This window comes from Protopterus annectens, chromosome 13.part0 (genome assembly GCF_019279795.1).
Source record: "Protopterus annectens isolate FY-2018-M chromosome 13.part0, PAN1.0, whole genome shotgun sequence".
Taxonomy (NCBI): Eukaryota; Metazoa; Chordata; order Ceratodontiformes; family Protopteridae; genus Protopterus; species Protopterus annectens.
In genome coordinates, this window is record NC_056747.1 from 1,240,062,028 (window position 1) to 1,240,085,932 (window position 23,905).

Below are 23,905 nucleotides of genomic sequence, written 5' to 3' on the forward strand. Positions count from 1 at the left end.
GTCTGGGATGCAGGATCAAGACTGGCATCCCTGACTCCTCCCAAGGGCCGTAAATCTAATTTCCTTTTTCCTTTGGCTTTAATTACTGCCAGGGAATGTGAGAGCTCTGAGGTTCATGGCTTCCACCATTCCTACGATTCCTTTTGTCAAACTCCACATGAGAAAACTTCAGTGATTTCTAAAGTCAGTTTGGCTTCAGCATTCTCATCTCCTTGAATTTTTAGTTTCTTTTCTTCCATGTCTCAAGCAGGAACTTCAGTGGTAGATTCAACAGTTTCCTGTCAATCTAGGGCTTTCTTTTCATCCATGTCTTCCCTCTTGGGAGTTGTTCAAAGACTCTTCAAATATTGGATGGGGAGCAGCATTCCACTCCCTAAAGGTGCAGGGAGTCAGCTCACCTGTTCAACAGAAAGAACACATCATTGTCAAAAAGAGAAGGGTTCTTCTGCTGGCTCTTCAGGCCTTTCATCCTCTCTTCTCCTGAGGACCTCTCAAGGTGTTTACAGACTATACTACAGTGATGTGGTATGTCAGCAAACAAGGGCAGGACAAGGTCTTATCATCTTGGCCGGTTAGCTCTCTTAGTGTGGAAATTGGCTCTCCAGTATCATGTGACACTTCAAGCAGTCTACATCCCTGCAGGTCAAAACGTAGCAGATTCTCCGAACAGGTCCATGACTCAATCCCACAAATGGATGCTTCACAGGGATGTGTTTCTGGACATTGTACACCAGTGGAGTACTCCTCAAATGGATCTTTTTGCCAGAGTCCCAAGACCTCTGGTTTGAAAGGTGATTAACCCTCCCTTTCCTGAAAGGGGATGTTTCTTTATGCCTTTTCTCTCTTTACCCTCATTCCAAAAGTTCTGTTCAGAATTCAAAAGGATGCTTCCAAAATCTTATTGGTGACTCCCTTCTGGCCAAGACAGCATTGGTTCCCTCTTCTGCATTTAGCCAAGAACGATCATCACAAGTTGCCTCAAAGGGTGGACCTACTCACACAAGCCAATGGATCTCTCACCCATCCCCACCTGTCCACTCTTTAACTGACACTGTGGATGATAGGATTTTGAGTCCTCATAAACACCTTTTTTCTGAGGATGTGCTTAGGGTCCTGCAGAAATTCCACTACTAGAAAAACCTATTAATCCAGATGGAAGAGGTTTTCTGTTTGGCGTCTGTCTTGTAACCTGGACCCACTTTCTGTGGATGTTACTTTGGTTCTTATCTGTATGAACTGCTCAATGCTGGGTTGGCCTGTTCTTCTGTTAAGGCCCACTTATCAGCTATTTCTACTCGTCTGCCTTTATCACCTCCTTTAGCTTCTAGATTTGAAGCTAAACAATTCCTTAAAGGCATCCTTCATATTAGGCCTCCCAGGAAGCCTGTTCCTCCTCCTTGGAATCTTAATTTTATTTTAGAAAAATTGACCCAGGCTCCTTTTGAGCCTCAGCTTCCATGCAGCATTGCTCTTGGAAGACTGTACTTTTGTTAGCCCTTACTTTTGCCAGATTGGTGTCTGAGCTTCAAGCTGTTATGGCTTGTCCTTTTCTGGTGTTTCAAAAGGACAGGTTGTCCCTTTGTACTAATCCTCTTTTATGCCCAAGGTGGTGAATGTGTTGTCTCTTAATTGGTCTGTTCATTTGCCCCCTTTTTTCCCTTCTACGCAATCTGCCAGCGAGAAGGTGCTGCACACATTGGATGTGATTAGACAACTCCAATTTTATTTGGATAAGACTATGACTTTTGTAAATCTAATCATCTTTGTTTCTTTTCATCCTAGGTCCTTACTATTGGCTGTGTCCAAGCAAACTATTTCTTTTTGGATTTCTAAAGCCATTTTTTTATTATTCTTTCATGGTAAGACAAGTTCCTTTTTCTGTTGAGGCTCATTCTACTAGAGACATGGCTTCTTCTGTTGCTTGGGGTTTGGATACTAACTCTGTTCTTGAGGCAGCTGCCTGGACTTCTGTGCATGCATTTACCAAGCACTACAAGTTGGATGGAATTTCCAGAGGTGGAACTGGTTTTGCTAGGGCCATCATTCATGGCTTCCTGGAGAGCTCTGCTGGGCCTTCCTCCTTCTCTTCTTCCTGAGCTTTGGCACTCTCCCTATTGTAATGAATACTGCAACAGTGAAATGGAAGGACATAGTACAGTTGTGTAAAATCTTACCATAACTGTAGATGTCCTTCTTTTCACTGTTGCAGTATTGGGTTACCTCTATATTCCTTGGACTGGTGTCCCTACTGGGGCTGTCAGTTCTGAGGATGATATATCCAGACGTCACCTTTATGCCATACACTATGTAAGGAGCATACGTGTGATGTACGGCATACCTTAAAGTGAGCTAAAGGCTTTGGTATACTGGTCTGATGTCGGGCCACCCTTGGCAGAGGATCCCTATTGTAATGAATGCTACAACAGTGAAGAAGAGGACATTTACTGTTATGGTAAGACTTTATACAACTGTACTTTCCAGAAAATTGGAGACCAAGCAAATGTGCAAAACTAAAAGTGTACAAAGGAATTAGAGAGACCAGACTGTGGTAAAGTTGTTGACTTATTTCCATGTCAGGCTGTAGATTTTGTATAGCAGCAAAATAGTGTTGGCTTCTGTATCCATTTTACTTTTCTAAACTCGAACATTGGGTGTGCCCTGATGTCAGTTCCTTTTTACCACAACTTTAAACTGTTACCAAATCTGCTGGTTTGGAGGTGTTTTTAGAACCATATCTGAGCTAGTGAAATTTTTTGTTAGTCTAAGATCTGTCTGAAATTATAACTTTTTTAGCTTCCAGCTTTAAAATTTGTATATTCTGGCTGTTGAATGTCAGATTATATAATTATCAGCTTCTTCAAAATTAAAAATATGTTAAGCTTTTTAGTACTTTGTAAATGTGGTGAGACTCTTTGGGATAACAGTGAATTAGCAGGGCTGCTCAGGAGTTGAGTTCATAGTTGTGTGACCTGTAGTGTGTTGGAGTTGCAATGTCAACCACAGAGCAACTCTTTGACTTGGTTTTATGTATAACTGCTTGTTAAGATAGTGCTGGTTACCAGTCAGTAGAAATGCACTATGTCTCTCTTTCCTGCTCTGCTGTGAAAGTAAATATAGCAAGCTTCTTGTTGCATTTAAATCATTGTACACTGAGCACTTCAGCTGTGACTACAGCATCACCACGTTGATTGTGCAGCTTGTACCGGAGCAGATGCCCTCACACCCACTCTAGTAAGAGCTCAAATGTTGCATAATTGAGCTCAGAGTTCTTCTTTTCCTAGTTTTCTTGTGAACTCTATTGCTTTTTGCCATAGCCTCTCTACTTGACAAGTGCTAACTGCACAAGGTTTGTGTCAGTTTTAATAAGCCAAAATCAATGATGTGTTAGTTGTTGGTCTAGTTTATGGACACTATTTATAGTCACTAGTGCACAACAGAGCAGGACTGTTGCATAGTATACATATTTACCAATGCCCTAACAATTAATAAATTATACATAATTGAGCAAAATTGTGTATGTGGCTGTCCCCACTGTGTGGACTTTGTACTGCTTGCACATACAGGTAAGACCCCTCCTTCCATTAATCATACAAGATTTACCATTGCAGTATCAGCTGAGCAATTGCTGGTCTCTGCAGGATGACCTATAGGATAGCAACCACATACATTGCCATTATACACTGCCTGACACTGCAGGATTCCTCCTTCCCTGTTAATATGATATTTAGCATACACAGTTGAACTGCATATTACCAATGTTTAAAAAAATGAAGACTTCTATTGGATGGTAAGAAAATCCCTTCCAGCAATGGAATTCCCGATGACATATACAAACCTGCTACTTTGAGCAAATTTACCCCATGCCAGTGCAGTGTTACTGGTGAGTTTCTGCCAGTAGAAGCTTCCACAGCATCATATCCCCTCATAACTATATTATGGTAATGAACCTGGCTCTTTTACCATGCGTAATGACTGTCATATCTTTGAGTCAGAGTTGGGCATGAGATTGGAAAACAGCACAGCAGGGGGCATCTGTGTTCAAAGTTGCATAGTTTTGTTTGTGGGGATGTCCTTCTATTCTACTGTTGCAGTATTCTTAATATGAGGGATCCCCTGCCAAGGACGGCAGATGTCTGGCCAGTATACCAAAGCCTTTAAACTACCTTAAGGTACATCGTAAGTCGCACATATGTTTCTCATGTATGTAGGGCATAAACACAACCTCTGGACGCTCCATCCTCAGAACTTCTCTGCTGCCAGTCCGAATGCCATTTTTAATAGTCAGTCTGCTTGCCTGAGTTGTTTGCTGGTGTATCAAGCTGTTAGATAAGTGCACTGTTGGGGTTTTCTCTTTCTTGCTGTGGTGTTTTTACATGTCATCCAGAAAAAGTAAATGTCAGTGCGAGACAAATTCCACATTAGGACAGTCACAAGCAGTGTTTGTTTTGTTTAGGGCCTAGTCATGATCATAAAACTTGCAATGTTAGGCACAAGGGCCTGATAAAGACTTTACAAAGTTGTCTTTCCTCCCCCTCAGTTTACTTGGAAAACCAGGGTCTCAAACTTTTAGCAAAAGACACTATGGAGGGGGATTCTAGGCCTGACACTGAGTCTTCTTTGAAGAGAAAGGCCAAAAAAAATAGATCAGACTCTTCTGTTGTACCTCCTACATCAGATGTTTCTCTCGAGGCTGATGGAGTATTGGAGGTTCTCCCACTTGTGGGGTCTAATTCCTTGTCTGGGACTATTTCGGAGGCCACCATGGATCAGACAACAGGCACATCCTTGGAATCATTGCAGACATCTGTTTCAGATAGTAAAGTGGAACCAAGACTTATTATCACCAAGACTTATCACTGAAGGGCCAAGGGGGTTCCTCAAATTCTGGTGAGGGAGGAAGTCCCAATGACAGTTATTGAGTGTAGGCTGACGTCGGGGCCTTCCACCTTTCATGAGGCGGACATCCATTTAAAAAAGAAGCAAAAAGACAAAGCAGGGACCCTCAAAGTGAATGGCAGAATTTTACACAGGGCTTATTGCTGTTTTGTCTCTGAAGCCTCCTTTGGGTGTCTCTCTCTCTCTCTGTCTTGGCTCCTCCTTGGACATCTCCTCACAGAGAGCTAGGGATGAGGATTCTTGTGATGAAGAGGTTTCTTCAGATGAGGAATTCTTGGCTTACTCCACTTAGATCCCCCCCCCCCCCTTGAGTATGCTTCTCCTGAAGAGGAATCTACCAGTCCAGAATCTCCTGTTGAGAAGATCTCTCTTGGCGATACCATTGTTGGGATGAGAGAGTTCTGTAAGTGGGATTGCTCCCAAGTATCACATGTGCAAAAGAGATATTACGAGCTCCTTCAAATGGAGTCTACTTCTCCATCTGCTATCCCTCCAATTTTACCTGCTTTACTGGTTACTTTTTCTTTAGCATCTCAGGCTCCTGATTCTCAGCCCCCTGCTCCTAAAAAGCCCGGCCATTTCTATAAAGTGCCTGATGATTGCAAATTTCTTTACAAGTACCCATTTGCTGACCCATCAGTGGTCTCCGTCTCTTTAGATAAGCCTTGTAGTTTACTGCCCTCCACAAAACATCTTCCCTCTAATAAGGAAAGCAGGACTATGGAAAGACTGGGTAAGAAAGTCTATACATCTGCCCTCCTGTCTTTTCATGCTGTTAATTACCAAACTCATATGACTAGATGTGTTTTGGGCTCTCCTTTCCCAGACTACTCAAGTTATTTCTGATCTTCCTGATTCTAAGGGAAAAACTCCTGTCTTGTCTTTATTAGGAGCTTCCTCTCAGGTAGCTCACCATTCCATTAAGTGCAGCTGTGATGCAGCAGAAACTTCATCTAGGGCTGCTGCTTCAGGATCTGTACTGAGGAGGTATTCTGGCTAAGGCTTCAATCTCTGCCAGATGACAAAAGTTACGTTGATGGATGCTTCTCTGGATAACAATGGCTTATTTAAGTCCTTGCAGGAGAAAGGAGTTAAAGGACCTGAAGCAGCTTTTAGCCTCACCTGTGCCTAAGTTCCAAAGAACTATCCTTCCAAGCCAGCTTTTGTTCAAAGACAGACCCGTCCTCCTCCTAAAAATAAAACAAAGTGGTAGGAGGGCTCCTCTGCCTAATACGTCTCAGGCTTCTCCTGGTCAGAAACAGGTCTTTCCTGACAAGCCAGGTAGTATCCAACTACCACACTCTGCCCAGCCTCATTCCACTCTCGCTTAGTCTTTCTCTGTCTCTTCCAGTTTGGTCAAGCATAACCCAAGACTCGTGCATTCTTTCCATAATTCAGCAAGGGTAATTTATGTGTTGGAAATCCCTTCCTCCCTTCATGGGCATTCTGCAGCCACCTCAGGAACAGTTGCATCTATTCCCAGAGGTACGTCTAGAACTACTGAATCAAGGAACTATTCAAGAGGTTCCACAGGCCCAAAGGGTTAAAGGGTTTTATTCCAGAATGTTTTTGGTGTCCAGAAAGGAGGGTCCTTGAAGAACCATTCTTGAGCTTTCACACCTAAATGCCTTTCTGAAGGTTACTTCCTTTCAGATGTTCTTTTCAGACCTTGCTGCCTTTACTCTTTCCTCAGACTTTCATACCTTCTCTAGATATCAAGGATGCCTTCTCTGGATATCAAGGATGCCTATCTTCACAAACCTTGTTCATCCCCTTTTGAGGAAATTTTTACTTTTCTCTGTTGCTTCCTGGCATTTTCAGTTCTCTGTTTTTGCCTTTCGGTCGCTCTACTGCCCCAAGGGTGTTCACCAAATACCTAGCTCCTGTGATTGCTTTTTGCAGGCTTCAAGGCATCCAAGTATTCCCTTACTTGGATGATCTCCTGTTTCCAGCATCCTCTCCAGAGACCCTAATGCAAAATCTTCATTTTGCCATTACTCTTTTGTAAAGTCTGTGGTTCACAGTAAACTTCAAAAAATCTTCTCTAACCTCTTTTCAAGATCATGTTTCCTGGGGTGCAAGATTCAAATGGCGCCTTTGCTGGCATCTCTACCTCCTCCAAATGCCTTGACTCTCATTTCCCTCTTTCAAAATCTTCTTCTTCTGTACTCTGTCACAGCCGGACTGTTTTTGAGAGCTCTGGAATTTATGACAGCCACCATCCCTATGCTGCCTTTAGCCAAACTCCACGAGAAACTTTCAGTGGTTCCTGAAATCAGTCTGGCGTCAACATGTGCATCCTCTAGAATTTACAGTTCTTATTCTTCCCTGTCTGAAGAAGGAGCTTCACTGGTGGATTCAGCAGTTTTCTCTAAACCCAGCTCACCCCTTCCATCCTCCTCTTCCATCTCAAGAACTGTTCACAGACGCTTCAGAGGTAGGTTGGGGAGCAGCCTTTGGCACAGTGAAAGTACAGGGGGTCTGGTCTCCTCCTCAGCAAAAGGAGCACACCAATATCAAAGAGATAATAGCACTTCTGCTGGCCCATCAGGTTTTCCTTCCTCTTCTCTCCATGGCCTCTCAGTGTTTACAGACAACACCGCAGTCCTGTGGTATGTAAAAAAATAGGGAGGCACAAAGTTTTACCTTCATTGCAGGCTAGCTCTCGTGCTTTGGGAGCTTGCAGTTCAGTATCATGTGACTATAAGCTGTTTATATCCCCAAAAGTCAAAACTGTTGCAGACACTCTGAGCAGGTCTTTGACCCAATCCCCTGAATGGATGCTTCACAGGGATGTGTTTCTGGGGGATCACTACGAAATACCGAATGCTCAAAATCCCGATGCAGAAAACACAGAGACCAGATGACCGAAACCCCACATTACCGAAAGACCAGAAGCGCGAAATCCAAAATCCCGATGATTTTGCATTGGCGCTTCTGGTGTTGCGGTTCAGGTAAGTATGTGTGTGTAAGTGTGTTTGTGAGGGGTGGGGTGGGGTGTAGTGTGTGTTGTGACTGTGGTGTGTGGGTGTGAGTTTGCCTTGTGTGTCTATTTGTGCGATCTCGGAGTTAGAATAATAAAGTAGGGATGTGGGGGGGCGCAGGGGGGCTTGCCCCCCTGCCTATGTCTATGTCCTATGTCTAGGATGCATTGTTTGGTTGCGGGGGGAAGGTGTATGTGTGTGTGCTGTTTGGTTGTGTAACTTTCGCGATTTTGAATTTCGCGGTTTTACATATTCGGTATTGTAGGGTTTCTGGCATGTGGTCTCAGTGTTTTATGCGTCGGGATTTTGGGCGTTCGGTATTCAGTAGTGATTCCATTTCTGGACATTGTGCACAAGTAGGGTAGTGCTCAAATAGATCTGTTTCCTTCCCCTCTGAACAGACAACTTCCTCAGTTTTGTGCCAGAGTCCCAGGTCATCTGGTTTGAAAGGTGGGTGCCCTCTCATTTTCATGGTGGGGGATGTTTCTTTATGCATCCCCCCATTCTGAAGGTCCTGTTTAAGATTCAACAGGGCAAACCCAAATTCTTGCTGATGGCTCCCATTTGACCAAAACAGTATTGGCTTCCTCTTCTGCATTTAGTCAAGGGCAATCATCACAAGATACCTCACAAGGTGGACCTACTTAGAGGACAAAGGATCTGTCATCTATCCCCACTTTACCCACTCTTCATCTGACTGTCTGGGTGATAGGATTTTGATTCCTCATTGACACCTTTTCTTTGAGGACATACTTAGGATTCTGCAGGAGGCCAGGAAATCCAGTACTTGGAAGAGGTTTTCTTTCTGATGAATTTCTTGTAACCTTGGTCCAGTATCAGTGGATCTTCCTGTGGTTCTTGGTGTGAATTGCTCGATGCTGGATTCCTCTGTTAAGGCTGAATTATTGGCTATATCTGTTTGTCTGCCTTTTCTCCCCCTTTAGCTTCTAGGTTTGAGGTTAAACAATTTCTTAAAGGTATTCTTCACATTAGACCTCCCAGGAAACCTGTTCCTTCTCATGTGATCTTAACTTTGTTTTGGAGAAACTGACTCTCGCTTCTTTTGAGCTTCTTTACAACATTGTTCTTGGAAGACTTTTTTTATTGTTTGGCCCTTACTTCAGACATATAGGTGTCCTGAACTTCAAGCCCTTATGGCTTGTCCTCCTTTTTTTGATTTTTCATATGGACAGGGTGCCCTTGCTTACTAATCCTTTTTTTATGTCCAAGGTGGTAAATTAGTTGTCACTTAACCTATTAATTTGCTCACTTTTTTCCCTGATTCACAGTCTGCTAACAAGAAGGTACTACACACCTTGGATGTGCATAGACAACTAAGATTTTATTTGGATAAGACTAAGGCTATCAGGAAATCTGATCAGCGTTTTGTTTCTTTTTATCCTAGATCTTTGGGATTGGCTGTTTCCAAGCAGACTATTTTTTCTTTGATTTCTAAAAGTATCTCTTTTTGTTATGTTTTTAGGGTGGTAAGACCCTTCCTTTTCTGTTAAGGTTCATTCTTCTAGGTCTGTGGCTACTTCTGGTGCTTTTTTCAATGATTTGGACACTAATGCTATTCTTGAGGCAGCTACATGGACTTCTGTGCATACTAATGCTATTCTTGAGGCAGCTACATGGACTTCTATGCATACTTTTACCAAACACTACAAGTTGGATGGAATATTCAGAGCTAAAGCTGGTTTTGCTAGGGCCATTCTTCATGGCTTTATAGAGAGCTGTACTGGTTGGTCCTCCTCCTAATTTCTTCTCGAGATTTGGCACTCTCCCTCATATGAAGAATACTGCGAAAGTAGAATTGAAGGACATAGTACAGTTGTGTAAAATCTTACCATAGCAATAGATGTCCTTCTCTTTACTGTTGCAGTTTTCAGTCCCTCCCTCCTACCCCCTGGTCCTTTCTTGTCTTCTGAATGTTCTGTTTACCTCTTGCTTTTCCTTGGACTGGCATTCCTACTGGTGCATTCAGTTCTGTGGATTGTATGTTCAAACTCCATATTTATGCCATATGTATGCAAGGAGCGAATATGCAATGTATGGCGTACCTTAAGGTAGTTTGGTATACTGGCCAGGTGTTGGGCCACCCTTGGCAGGGCATCCCTCATGTTAAGAATGCTGCAACAGTGGAGAGAAGGGCATCTATTGTTATGGTAAGATTTTACACAACTATACTTTCTCTGCTGTACTGTGCAGCAGTTTTACACAATACAGTACAATAAAGCATGTTGGGGAGGGGCTTTGAGAATGAATTGGGTACTGTTCACAACACACACAAGTTGATTGTACACGTTTGCATGTTAGGGCCCATTTACACATTAGCAGTGTTCCCTCTCTGTGATTTTTCTTTATTTTGTCCATGATTATGAAACATTGGACTTTAGTGTGTTAAAGTAAGGAGATGTGGGGGCAAACCTCTCTTATATTGGGTTCTGGAGGATTGCGTCATGCTTAAAAAAATTATTTGAAGCTTTGACTGCTTTTCTTTTCATCTAGTTAAAGCTTCAGACTTTTGTATCTCCAGGAGCTGTGGTAAATCTGACTGTTGTAAAACACTCATGATGCGACAGCAACTTGAAAAATGTTATCATTTTCATACTTGCCCATCTTATGCCTGATGTAATCTGCAGAGCCTCCTTTTAGAAGTCTTTGTTGTGACGTTCATATGAAACAGAAGGAAATTCATGCAGTTCATTGCAGTGTGTCATTTGCTATTAATCTGTGGTGGACTGACATCAGAATGACCGTGTACTATATCATTCTAGTCCTGTGGCGTGGGATTTTAGGATGAGGGGCAAAATATGACACTTGGTATATAACCTCGGAGTTCTACAGAAGGTAAAGATTTAGTAGCACAACTGTTCAGAGTGTAATGAATTGAAAGAGTGATCTAAACTACAACTGTTTTGTTTTTATGGTCATTTTTGATACTTCTCTTTTCAAAAGTACACAAAATTACTTCATCAGGGCCTTTAGCATTTCTTCTTGTGGCTCCTAGGGAAGCAGGTCTGGCTTTTTGATTCGTCTAATGCATGCTTTAATATTTTGTTTTGTTGTCTCTTCACAGCAATTTACTGGTTTAACTATGAACTGGTGAAGAAATGGCTGTGCCAGCAACAGAAGGTACATGATGCCACTTTCATGATGAACTTCACAGCAGGAGCCATCTCTGGCATGGTAAGTGTTCTAATTCCTTGGGCTGTCAAGCAATTCTGAGTGTCATTGTAAAGGACTTAAATGGGGAAGTTATATTTGGAGGTGATGATGGTACAAGGAGCTGCAAGTCTTGGAATAGCTTGTATGTTCTGCAGGAGATGGATACAACATAATATCTGGAGAATGTCTGAGATGGTGCATGGATATGGAGTGCTCATTCCCTTGCAGGTATAATAATAGCTTGGATATTCCTGTTCTTGTAAACTGTACTGCTACACTGGAACAACTGAATTGCTGCAATGACCTCTTGTACCAAAATGGATCTGGATTCTTCATCAATGTCTTGGACTGCCTCCTCAAGGAGGGCACATCTTATCACTTCCAGGTATCCTCAAAACATTGCTCATATATCTTAAAATGTCCATTATAATTCTCTCCCCTGAAAAGAACAGCGTAGGATTCTCATTTCACCTACTGAGTCACAAAATGACCTGCCAGTTCCTTGACTCCATCCCAGAAGTCATTTGTATGTCTTTACCAAAGTCACACCAGACTTGGCTTCTGCATCAGCATCTATCACAGCTGCTATTGCTATCCTGGTGTGTGGGTACATGTAAAGTGAGATCAAGGGCACCCCTCTCACGCCAACATTGCTGTCTTTAACCTGACCACTTCCCTCACTGGCAGTGTCCACCAGCAGATCCTAGGGTTACCCAGGACAAGCGCGATCCACCTTTTGGCTACAGCTCCATTCCACTGCCTCAACTGTTGTGACCTTGAACAATTTTCATTCAGACTCTCCTGAAATTCTTGTGGTGTACAGAGTAAGTAGTAGGAGTTGAATTCATCCCAGACAGAAACATTACTAAGGTTTCCAGGACAACTTCACTACACCTACGGTTTCTGGGGTCTGTTCAGGTGCTGCTCCATCCTTCTGTTCCAGGTCACCTCCAAAAAGTAATCAGTTGTTGTTCAGAACCTCTCATATCAGAATAGAGAAGTGTAAAGCCAGTTATTGGCCTTTGACCTAAAGGTGCCCTGGTACCATATATATTCAAAAACATAATTTTGTTCAAACATGGTGTTTGTTATGGGCAGTTCAGGAGACGTACAGACATTCAACAAAAATTAACCACTCAGTTTCAGGTGAGGCAATGCACCTGTCTCCCACCCTTTGGATTGTAGATGGTGAGCCCACTTGAGTTGATACTGGCCAGGTTGTATGGACCATCTAGCTGATGCTCACTTGCTGGAGAACACACTCCCCTAGAACTGGCACCAGGGTTGGGTCCTGGTGGTCCTGTTTTGGACAAAGTTGTCTGATTCTTTTAGTGATCCTTCATGGGGAAAGGAAGGTCATCATCACCATCATAACAGGAAAGCCATCAACTCTGTTGAAGGTCTGGTGAAATGTTATCAGTTTGGAGGACTGAAACCTTTAAATGTATTCAGAGTCTTTTTTCTCACACTTTGTTCCCAGTTTCCTGGTGATCATCAACTCCCTCCTGGCCAGCTGAACCATTTGTCCCTCATCTGAGGGGAGTGAGGGTCACCTGTGAGGGTGACTCTCTGCATACTTTAGTAGCACAAGGAGAGGAGAGGAGACGTGCAAAGGGCCCGACCACTAAGAAGACTCCTGTTTCTACAAGGGCTATTATCCTTCTAGCAGCCCCATCCCAACCCTGAATTATGGGAGGTGGCCTCTGCAGTCTCCTACAGGGAAATGACACATACAGTGTGCTGTCAAGTGCCCCCAGTCCTCCCCACCTCCCTGTGAGAGGTGAGCTGCCCACACTCCTTCATTCCTTTCTTCCTTGCCTGGCTCCTCCAGTTTTGTGGCTGCTAATTGAATCCTGGTCACCTGAGTCACAGCTAGGCTCTCTCCCTCTGCATCACAGAGACAGGCTATACAGCCTAGGTTACTGCTCAATCATGGAACGAATGACAAAAATCCTCTAAATCTCAGCAGCCTAAGTCACAGCTGGATCAAGTGAGATCATATTCTGATGTTATAAAGCTTTTAAGGATCAGAATTTGTTCAGTTGTTTAAGCATTAACATGGGAAAATGCATGGCTGAGAGGCAGGAAAGTTGGAGTGTCTGAAAAGATTGTAATTACATGGAATAATACAGAAAACATAACAGTTAAATCCAGGTTTAGACTAGATAAAGGAATATAAAAAAATCTGAATATTGGTAACATAGGCAGGCTAATACCATGAGTGGGACTGGTGGATTGATTCAAGGAGGATTCTTTTCAGACACAACCAGGGGGCACACAAGGAACATTTCAAATGCAATTCATGGTATGATTGGCCGGGAGGGGGCTGATGTTGAAATGCAATGCATACATAAACACAGTTGTGACCAATACAGAGGTTCTACAACATGCACTAATCACCTGTGGAAGCAAACAAAAAACAGTACATGTTGACTCAAACAGATCAGACAAAGTATATTGTTAGAACAACCTTGCACAGTATTGTAAGATGTCAAGAGCATCATGTTTATGATCTTCACACTAGATCTCTAGGAAGATCAGGTGTGCCCTCAGGTACCCAACCCTCTTGGTGTGCTACTAATTGCATCCTTTAGAAATGGAGAAGTGTGTCAGTGGCTTAACTGGTAGCACATTCTCCTCTGGGGCAGGAAGTTCAGAAGACTATAGGTTCCATTCCCATACCAGGTGTTTGGCTTAATTTTCCAGTACTAACACTAACGAGACATTAAATAGAGGTCCCATCTGGTCAAGTTGGTGGTAGCCCAGGAGGATGTAAAAGGTCCCATAGCACTTGGTAAGAGTGAGAGGACATTCCCCTGTGTCCTGGCCAAATTTCCCCTTGTCAGTCTGAATACCACTTCTGGTGTCCTAGCCAGTCCTTTGGTGCAGAGGTAGGGCATCTGTTAGTGCTACTGTTGAGCAGAGAGTGGGAATGGGCTCATGTCACCAGTAGAGTTGGTCGAGGGGATAGGATGAAGCAGCTGATTTCCAGCTGTCCAATCCTGGGGTGTGGATGAGGGAAAAAAACGATGTCTGTGTAACCTCTAGATACCGGAAATCTTGCAGGACATTTAGTAACGCAAGGGGGTGGCAGCACATTGTGATGTCATTACAATAGCCGTCTCCACATCTAGGAATACCTACCAGTTGCCAGAAGAATGAAGTCCCCCAGTCCCTGCTGTTCTAGAGCCCCACTATTTCCTCACTCCATCCTAAACTCTGACTACATGGATGTTGACTTCTATAGGACTCATGGGGCCCCCTCAGTGAATAGTCATGCTTGAGGTTTTCTGGCAAGAAGTCAGTGGGGAATTCAGTGGTGGGCAAGGGCAAAAGCCAAAGAGAGCCGCCTAAGGCTGTGCATGGTAATGATGAGTTTGGGAGAGGAGAGAACTGAGTTAAAAAAATGAATGCCACTCTGGTCTCTTGTGAAAAGAGGCTGTTGGCCTAATAAGATTAATCTGATCAACTAATTGTAAATATTTACCTTTGTTAGGACTGCTTAAGGAGAATAGTTAATGGTGTTGACAGCTAGTTAGTCAATGTAATGTACTGATTGTGTACTAATATGTAACCTGAGTATGTAGCATTCCTTTATGGACTGAAGTAGTAGCACACCTTCAGAGGTATTCGTATGTTAAGGGCTGGCAACACACAACTAAGGAACATTATAAAAAAATGTATGTAAAGGCCTGGGAGAATATTGGGTTGTTTTGGTTTTGGATAGAGAGAATGAGTAATGATGCATGTCTTTTGTATTTACAGTGTTTGCTGTATCTAGGGGTTGAAGGGGGTCATAATCCTAAATGCTGCAGGCTGTCTTAAGCTGTAGTCCTGGCTGACAACATTGAACAGACAAAGGCAGCTAGAATGGGGAGGTCCATGAATGTTTTCTGCAGGGGGGTAAGTACAGTAGTGAACAACCAGTTGTGTTATATCTCCTACATGGCTCGTGGGTGATAGCACTGCTTAGTATGTTTGGTGCAAGAGAGACGTTCTTTGTGTTTCACTGTTGCACTCTTCACATTTGGGTTATCTGCCTGCCAGGTAGCCCTCAGTCGGCCTGAATACCAGAGTCTTCAGATTTCTGCATCGGATGCTGTTGCTTCTTCCATGACGTCAGGTCGTCAGGGGGTGTAAAACATGCAGCTGATGCCATTACATCAGTCTTTCTTGCCGTGCATTGCCCAAAGCAGAAGCAGTTCGCATGTGCCGGTCGGTCATCTCTTGAAATTTTCATTTTCGAATTTCAGACCCGAAGTCTTCAAAAAAGGTAAGTACCCCTATGGGGATCTTTTTTCTTGCTCTGTCAGTAAAAGTTAACAATTTTCTTGCCTGTGGAAAGCAAATACCTCATAGAGATTTTCATTCTTACTGCATCCCCTGTTTAGGCCCAGACCACGACATCCCTCGCTGTCGGTTTTGTGCCTTGTCAACGCCTAAACTGTTTGTCGTTGGGCTATGTTTGTAGCCAAATACTTTCATACTCTATCTCCGTACTCCAAAATGGCTTCGTTAAGCCATCCGACTACCGATCTTCCGAAAAAACGTAAGGATAAAGACAGAGACAGACTGCATAGGTCCAAAACTGCCGACAATGCTTTTGTTAAGCTAGTCGCCAGTCCGCCGGTACTCAGTGAGACTCTTTCGCAGCCCCTGATACCCACTACTTCAGATTCGCAGGCTTTTACTGAGACCCATTTGGAGTCCGGTATGCTGCGAGATGCTTCTTCGACTATGGAACCTGCGGATGTCTCTACCTTGGATGGGTCCAAAGCCGCTGTGCAGGCACCGGCTTCTGAAGATGTATTCAGGCCTACAGACATTCATATTAAACCAACACCATCATTTCAATCCAGAAGTTCTGAATTCCTCAGGCCAAAAACTCGCACTACGCCTAGAAAACAGATGACCAAACCGTAGACTCATGCTCATATGCCTCAAAAACGAATGCTTACAATGGCTGGGAAGCCATCCCTTCTCCCTCTAAGAGACCTAGAACTTATTTTCTTTCAGATTCTTCTGATCAGGAGTCTGATATCTCTGCTCCTTCTGATTACCAGGATTTGCCCTTATCTACTTATGAGGATTCTGATGCAGAGGATTCCATTCCCTCTGCTTCCCCTCCAGAAGATTTTTCTTTTCTGTGAAACCTTGCATACTCTTAGGGAGCATTTCAGCTGGGAAAGCCAGGATTATTCTGAGTCCAAAAAGAGACTTGGGGAATTCTTACTCCTGCCTCAACAGAGGCCTTTAGCTATACCTCCTGTTCTGGACATTGTAGATGATGCTTTCTTGGAATCTAGCCTTACCCCAGACACTTTACCTCCAGCTCCCAGAAAACCTGACAGGTACTACAGCGTACCTGACTCTCACAAGTTCCTGTTCAAGAATCCTTCTGCGGATCCAGAGACCATTTCCCAAGGACCAAAAGGCATTAAGGCTACTGCTGCCAAAAATCTTTCGCCTTCTGATAGAGATTCTAGAGCTTTAGACAGATGGGGTAAGAAGGTATACACTTCTGCTACTTTGGCCATTAGAGCTTTAAATTTCCAGTTTCATATTTTAAAGTATCGGCAACATATTACGGGACTAAAACAGAAAATGATGTTGATTCCTGTCTGTGCTGAACACAAAGACTTGCAAGATTTAATACATTCTGCAGAACAAGTTGATAAACATACTTTGCAATGTGGTTTTGACGCTTTAATAGCATCTTGCAGGGCTGCTGCCACTGGGTCTGTACTTAGAAGGCATGCTTGGCTTAAGGAACAAAACTCATGTTAAAGCTAAATTACTGGATGCTCCCTTAAACCAAGACCACATTTTTGGCAACAAAGCAGAAGTCTGGTAAAAAGACAAACAAAACGGAACTGGAAGCAATGAGAATAGACCCAAAATAATAATCACCGTTTAATGTAAGCGCTTTCGGCTTAGTCCTTACTAAGCCTTCTTCAGACAAACAGTGGATACAGCAATATTAGCAACTTAAATACATTCATTAGTTAATTGGTAAATCCTAATTAAAAGGGAAATGCTCACTAGCTAAAATTTTAAATATAAAAATCTAAATGTAGCTTTCAAAACCATCAAGGAACCTCACTACTCTAACAAAATTGAATACATAAACTTGTATATTAATTCCACAGATTTACATCTTTAAGATCATATGTACATTAAATGATAAATCCTTATAAAATAAGAGCGAATGTCAATAAATGCATATGCTCCCATAACATGTAAATACTAAGCCTGATGCCTTAAAATCATATATATAAATACATAAATACACCTCTAACAAGGCTTAAACATATAAAATATTTGGATGTTATACAATAAATAAATGTTCATACATATTTATTCTATATGAACATTTTAATATATATATGAACATTAATATAAAAATATAAATATATATATATATATATATATATATATATATATATATATATATATATATATATATATATATCCAAATATTGTTAAAAATGTGTGTGGAAAAACCTAAGCACCCATATGGGTCGATATTATCTCATCTATCTATTTAATGACAATAATTTCAACATACATTTAATTGACAAAGTTTCATTTAAGCCAGGATATGACTGTGCATTCGTCGAAATTTGCCATTTGAGTTCGTCTAATTCTAACATCAGTTGCCAAGGACCCCCTCTGATATTCAAAATTCTTTGTTGGAGAATAATAAATTTAAATGAGTGAGATGGATGCTGAGAGACGTGCTTAGCTAAAGCGTTATTAAGATCACATTTATTAATAGCATAAATGTGTTCATACACCCTCTGCCTAAATTTTCTCTCTGTTTTTCCTATATAGAATCTATTACATTGTTGGCATAAAGCTGCATATACAACCATCTTACTATCACAATTATATTTAGAATTAAGGAAATACTTCTTTTCATTGATAGAACAAGTCTGACCAGTAAGTATAAATTTGCATTGCTGGCAACAACCACATTTAAACATCCCTCTAATATTTGAATGTGAAATACAGATGTTATGCTTTTTTTCAAGGATGTTTGGATGAAGAAGGCTTAGTAAGGACTAAGCCGAAAGCGCTTACATTAAACGGTGATTATTATTTTGGGTCTATTCTCATTGCTTCCAGTTCCGTTTTGTTTGTCTTTTTACCAGTCTTCTTTTTTTACAATTTGTTTAACAAAGCAGAAGTCCACAAAAGGATGAAAGAAAAAGCTAAATCTATGCAAACAAAGATTTCCTACAAGTACAGCCTCCCAGATTCAGTAGGCATTGGCCTTCAAAGAACTGGTCCTTTCCAGTCCCTTCCAGGCCCTCTCAGTCCAAATCCAGGAACAGCAGACTACCAAGGCTACAGTCTCAGGTTACGCACAGATCTAAGCAGTGGGGGGGGGGCTCTCACTTCCAAAGCAGGGAGTAGTAGGCCACCCGCCTACAGTAAAATGGCACAATGACTTAACCTTAACTCTTCCAAGCCTTGCTCAACTACCTGCTCCCTTAGGAGGAAAGCTCGCCCTGCATGCAAAAAAATGGGAACTCATTACCCAGGACAAATGAGTTTTGAACATAGTTTCCCAAGGATACAGATTTCACTTCCACACACTACCAACCCCAAATGGTTGGCCAGACCTACCCCCAAATCAATGGGCAGAGGCCTAACAGCAGGTTCTCTCTCTTCTCAGTATCAGGACTATTCAACCTGTCCTAGCAGAACAAAGGAGACAAGGTTTTTATTCAAGACTTTTTCTGGTACCCAGAAAAGACAACTCCTGGCGTCCTATCTGGGACCTCTCTATTCTCGACACCTTTCTGGTGGTTCCAAAATTCAAAATGCTAACTCTTCAACAGCTTTTTCCTATGCTAGCCTAGCCTGCACATCCCAATAAGAGGATCCTGCAAGACAATACCTACGTTTTAGGGTGGGCTCCATGCACTTTCACTTCTCTGCACTTCCCTTTGCCTTATCTACTCCGAACCAGGGTGTTCACAAAGTGTCTAGCTCCAGCCATTTCATTTTGCAGGCAGACAAATATTCAAATTTACCCATACTTGGACGATTGTCTGATTCAGGCAGAAAGCCAGGACTTGCTATTTCAACACCTGGCATTCGTAAAGAAACCTCTAACCTCACTGGGTTACACCATCAACAAAAAGAAATCTCACCTAGTACCCTGCCAACAGATTGTATTCATGGGAGCAAGCCTGAACACAACTTCCCAGATGGCATTCCTCACTCCAGAGAAATAAGTTTGACAACCTACTTCAAACTATTGGCCACAAAACCCCAGCTATCTGCAAGGAAAATACTGCAAGCTCTGGGGTTCATGGCCTCTTGCATTCTACTAATTCCATATGCAAGACTGCATATGAGGAAACTCCAATGGTATCTAAAAAGCCTATGGTGTCAACATTCTCAGGCCCTGGAAACAATGATTCCTATCATTCCTTGTATAAGGACAGAGCTCTTTTGGTGGGCAAAGGCCTGCTACCACAACAAGGGACTTCCTTTCTCTCTACCCCCTGCCACCCAAACCCTAACAACAGATGCATCAGACTGTGCATGGGGGTCTCACATGGCAGGGCAGTGCATTCAGGGTAAATGGAACCCAAGACAGATGCACCTGCATGTCAATAAAAAAAAAATGTTAGCTGTACAGAATGCTCTGACAGCCTTCAAAGACCGTACTCTTCCAGGACAACTATTGGTAAAGACAGACAACACCACAGTTATGTGGTACATAAACAAGCAGGGGGGAACCCACTCGTACCCTCTCTGCAGAGTAGCCATGGCTGTGTGGAATACAGTCTTGAGCCACCAAGTACACCTACAAGCACAATTCCTGCCAGGCAAACTAAATTCACTGGCAGATGACTTGAGCAGAAATCTCATGGACCCACACGAATGGAAACTAGAACCCAAAATATTAACCCTCTTGAGGAACAAATGGGGGACTCCAGAGGTAAACCTGTTTGCCTCCCCTCAGAACAACCAGTTGAACAAATTCTGCACAAGAACTCCCCAGTCAAGCTTGGAAGGTAGATGCCCTGTCCTTTACCTGGTTAAGCCTCTCGGTTTATGCCTTTCCCTCTCTGGCTCTCCTCTCGAAGGTTCTACTAAAGATCAAACAGGACAGGCCAAGGACAATACTGATTGCACCAGACTGGCCACGTCAGCACTTGTACCCCTCTTGTGCAGTATGACACTGCTGCAACCATTTCACCTGCCTCAGACCCCTTCCCTGCTGTCCCAGCAGTTGGGCCAGATTCTGCACCCTCCTCTTCAAACCCTGAACCTTGCATCCTGGCTAATTCCTTGAACTCTAGCATCCCCCAGTAAGCAGGTGCTGGATGTCATTCTGGAGGCAAGGAGGCCTAGTACTAGAAAATCCTATACTGAAAAGTGGAAAAGATACTGTTCCTGGAGCCAGGCTCAGGGGATGGGCATAACAGTACTCGGCTTACCTCATATTCTAGCCTACTTAACAGAAATGCTCCACAAGGGCCTATCCTTCTTGTCAATTAAAATTCATGCTTCTGCCATTTCAGCACATTATAATACTGAGCCACCCTTCTCTCACCCCTTGCTAAAACAATTCCTTAGAGGGGCCAAAAATTTAAGACCCCACAGAAGAGCTCCCACTCTAGCCTGGGACCTTAACTTTGTATTGGAAAAGCTCACTTTTCCCCCTTTTGAGCCAGCTGCAACAGCAGAGTTGAAATTCCTTTCTTGGAAAACAGCCTTCCTTCTAGCCATCACTTCAGCAAGAAGAGTGTCTGAATTACAGGCCCTCATGGCAGTGGAACCCTTCATTATCTTCCATGTGGACAGGGTTTCCCTCAGGACTAATCCTTCCTTTATGCCCATGGTGGTGTCTAGTGCAGCCCTAAATCAGTCCATTCATTTGCCTACTTTTTTCCCTAATCCACAAAACAAAGGGGAGCGTATACTGCACTCTCTGGATGTGCACAGACAACTTAGATTCTATTTGGACAGGACTAAGCCTTTCAGAAAATCTGAGCAGCTGCTAGTTGGCTTTGTTGCAAGGGAAGGAGGGGAAGGCCATTTCAAAGCAAACCATTTCTAAATGGATAGCCCATTGCTTTAATTTCTGCTACAAGCACCATGGAAAATCTACCCCACAGGGGATAAGATCACAATCCACCAGGGCTGCATCTACCTCTTCGGCATTTCTCAGAGGAGTCCCTACCAGGGACATCCTAGAAGCTGCTACCTGGAGCTCTGTACATACCTTCACCAAGCATTACAATATAACTATCTTTTCTAAGTCCAGAGCTGGATTTTCCACTGCAGTCATGCAGGGCTTAATAGCTGGCCCTAATGCTCCTTAACTTCCTCCTTCCTTCCTTAGCTTTAGGAATCAACCCAACTGTGATGACTGCAACAGTGAAGCACGAAGAACATAGTATCGTTGTGTACACTTACCATAAATGTAGATGTTTGAGTGTATTCAGTGTTGCAGTCCTGGTTACCCTCCCTCCAGCCCCCTGACTTTTCTTGGCTGTACCTTTCCTTCTTGTCTTGTGTATTTATTTTTTCTTGTGTATTTGCTTTTTGATGGGGGTTTACCATACCATATAATTGCTTCCTATTGTGGGGGCACCTGACATCTGGGGCATGAAAAACTGATGTAATGGCATCAGCTGCATGTTTTATACCCCTGACGACATGGAAGAAGCGACAGCATCTGATGCAGAAATCCGAAGACTCTGATATTCAGTCCGGCTGAGGGCTACCTGCAGGCAGATAACCCAAATGTGATGACTGCAACAGTGAATACACTCGAACATTTACATTTATGGTAAGTGTACACAACTGTACTTTATACTGCAGTTTGTGGCACCTGGCTTTGTCTCATGCCTCGTAGCACTTGGCCCTCTTGCTGAGCTGCTTTCTTGTCTAGGTACAGTCTCACAGATGGCTAACCATGTCAGTAGCTCCACAGGCAGCATACTTGCCTTTTGTTGTTAGGAAAATCAGAAGGCTCTGTTTTCTATCCTCACTCAAGCTGCATGGTTGCAGTACAGATACTAAAGTGTAGTTTGAGAGTGGGGGCTGAGCTCGAGTCTTGAGGTGGTATCCATTAGATGAGGTGCTAAACAGAGGTCCCATTTGCCTGAATTGCTTTAAACCTGTGTGGATGCTTACTCATGGCAGTAATTAAAATGGCTGGGGTAATGTCCCCAGTGTCCTGGTTAGATTATCACTAGTCAGTGGACCTGAAATGTAGTTGGACGAAGTCAGTTGAAGTAAGAAAATAATAAATACAAAAGTAAATGTTGACATTTTAAAGATCAACTAGGGCCATCATCTTCATAGGTTCATAGGTTGGTACTAGGCTATCGGCCCTAGGGCCTATACAATCCTAGCCATAACAATTCCCTGGCTATTGCTTCCCACAGTATTTACTTCCCTGGACCCCTGTCTAGCAGGGTGACTGACGTGATCCCCGGGGTGAATTTCCTATCTCCCATCCAATCATCAAGGTTCCTTTTGAAGAGGGCCAAAGAGGCGCTCTGCTTGACATGTATGGGCAGTCTATTCCAGAGTCTGGGGAGTCTCTGGGTCAGGAACCTATCCCTCCAGCATGTTTTGTTCATTGTGATGACAAGGTTTATGTCCCTGAAGTGTGCGTCTCTGTGGGATTGGGATTTCTGTAAGTGTAGCATGTCCAACAGCTCTGGGTTTGACATGGCCTTGTATGTTAAGCAGAGATCTCCTTGGAGTAGACGATATGTGAGAGATTATAGCTGGAGTTTTTTTAGACAGTCAGCATAGGGCATCTGCTTTAGGCCTGTGGTTCTTTTAGTGAGGTATTTCTGTGGCCTTTCCAGTTGTTGCAGATGTCTTGAGAGGTACATATCAAACAGGGCGTTGTATTCTATAATGGGTCTAATGAGGGATGAGTACAGTGGGGCAATGACCTCCTTTTTTTCTGGATGAAAAGCCCTTAGTGATGAGGTGTGCCATGTAGAAGGATTTCCTGACTTTTGTGGCGATGTGGTTATTGAAGGAGAGACCACTGTCCAACTGTGTCCCTAAGTCTCTTATCACACTTTCAGTGTTTAGTGTAGTGCCACTTATGTGGTAATTCACGGGTACATGTTTTTTCCCCAAAGGGGATAACTATACATTTCTTGGCATTGAGCTTGAGCCCATGGCTCTGGCACCAAGCATCTGTTTCTGTAAGGCCCTTTTGTAGAATATCCACATAATTTGTGGATTCAATAATGGCTCCCAGTTTTCAGTCATCTGCAAACTTTGTTAGCCAGAGTCCCCTTAGTGTTGGCCTGTACTTCAGAGAAGTAGATGCCAAATAAGAGTGGCCCCAGGACTGAACCCTGAGGTACTCCACTTGTCTGGAGCTAGATTTAGAGTTGGCTACTTTTACAGTGTGGGTTCTGTTCAAGTTATACTTGTTAAGATTATTAATCTGATAAAAATGCCTTAGTAGCCTTTCATCTTGCTAGTTAAAACAGAGTATAGTACATCACAGGTTTTGACTAGTGATGATGTAATTTCTTACATGTAAGATAAATGAATGTAGAACACTTGCTGCATGCTAAAGTATTAGGATCCCTTTTGTTTGAAACTTGCATGACAAATGGGCTCACAGTCAATCAAAATCTCACTTGAGGGTACAACCTCTACACTGCTCATGCAGGGTGCTATGTCCTTGCACCCCCTAACTTTAACCAACTCTGAGGTCACCAAACATCGCAGTAAATGGCTTAACAGTGTATATTAGTTTTAACTGACTGAGCTTTGATTAGCTCAGCTCTAAAGAAGTGTATCCCATGCTAAACTGTGTGTTTATCCCTGATCTGCCATCCCAT

General features: G+C 42.9%; 1 protein-coding gene across 5 annotated transcripts in view; it reads left to right on the top strand.

Annotated features, from left to right (window-relative positions):
• LOC122788226 (solute carrier family 25 member 39-like) overlaps positions 1–23,905 on the top strand; it is a 389,064-nt gene that overhangs the window by 334,126 nt on the left and 31,033 nt on the right. For all 5 annotated transcript variants that reach the window (XM_044055249.1, XM_044055252.1, XM_044055251.1 and 2 more), the window contains one exon: positions 10,963–11,072. In XM_044055249.1, the coding sequence (XP_043911184.1) occupies positions 10,963–11,072 (110 nt within the window). The remainder of the gene's footprint in view (positions 1–10,962; positions 11,073–23,905) is intronic.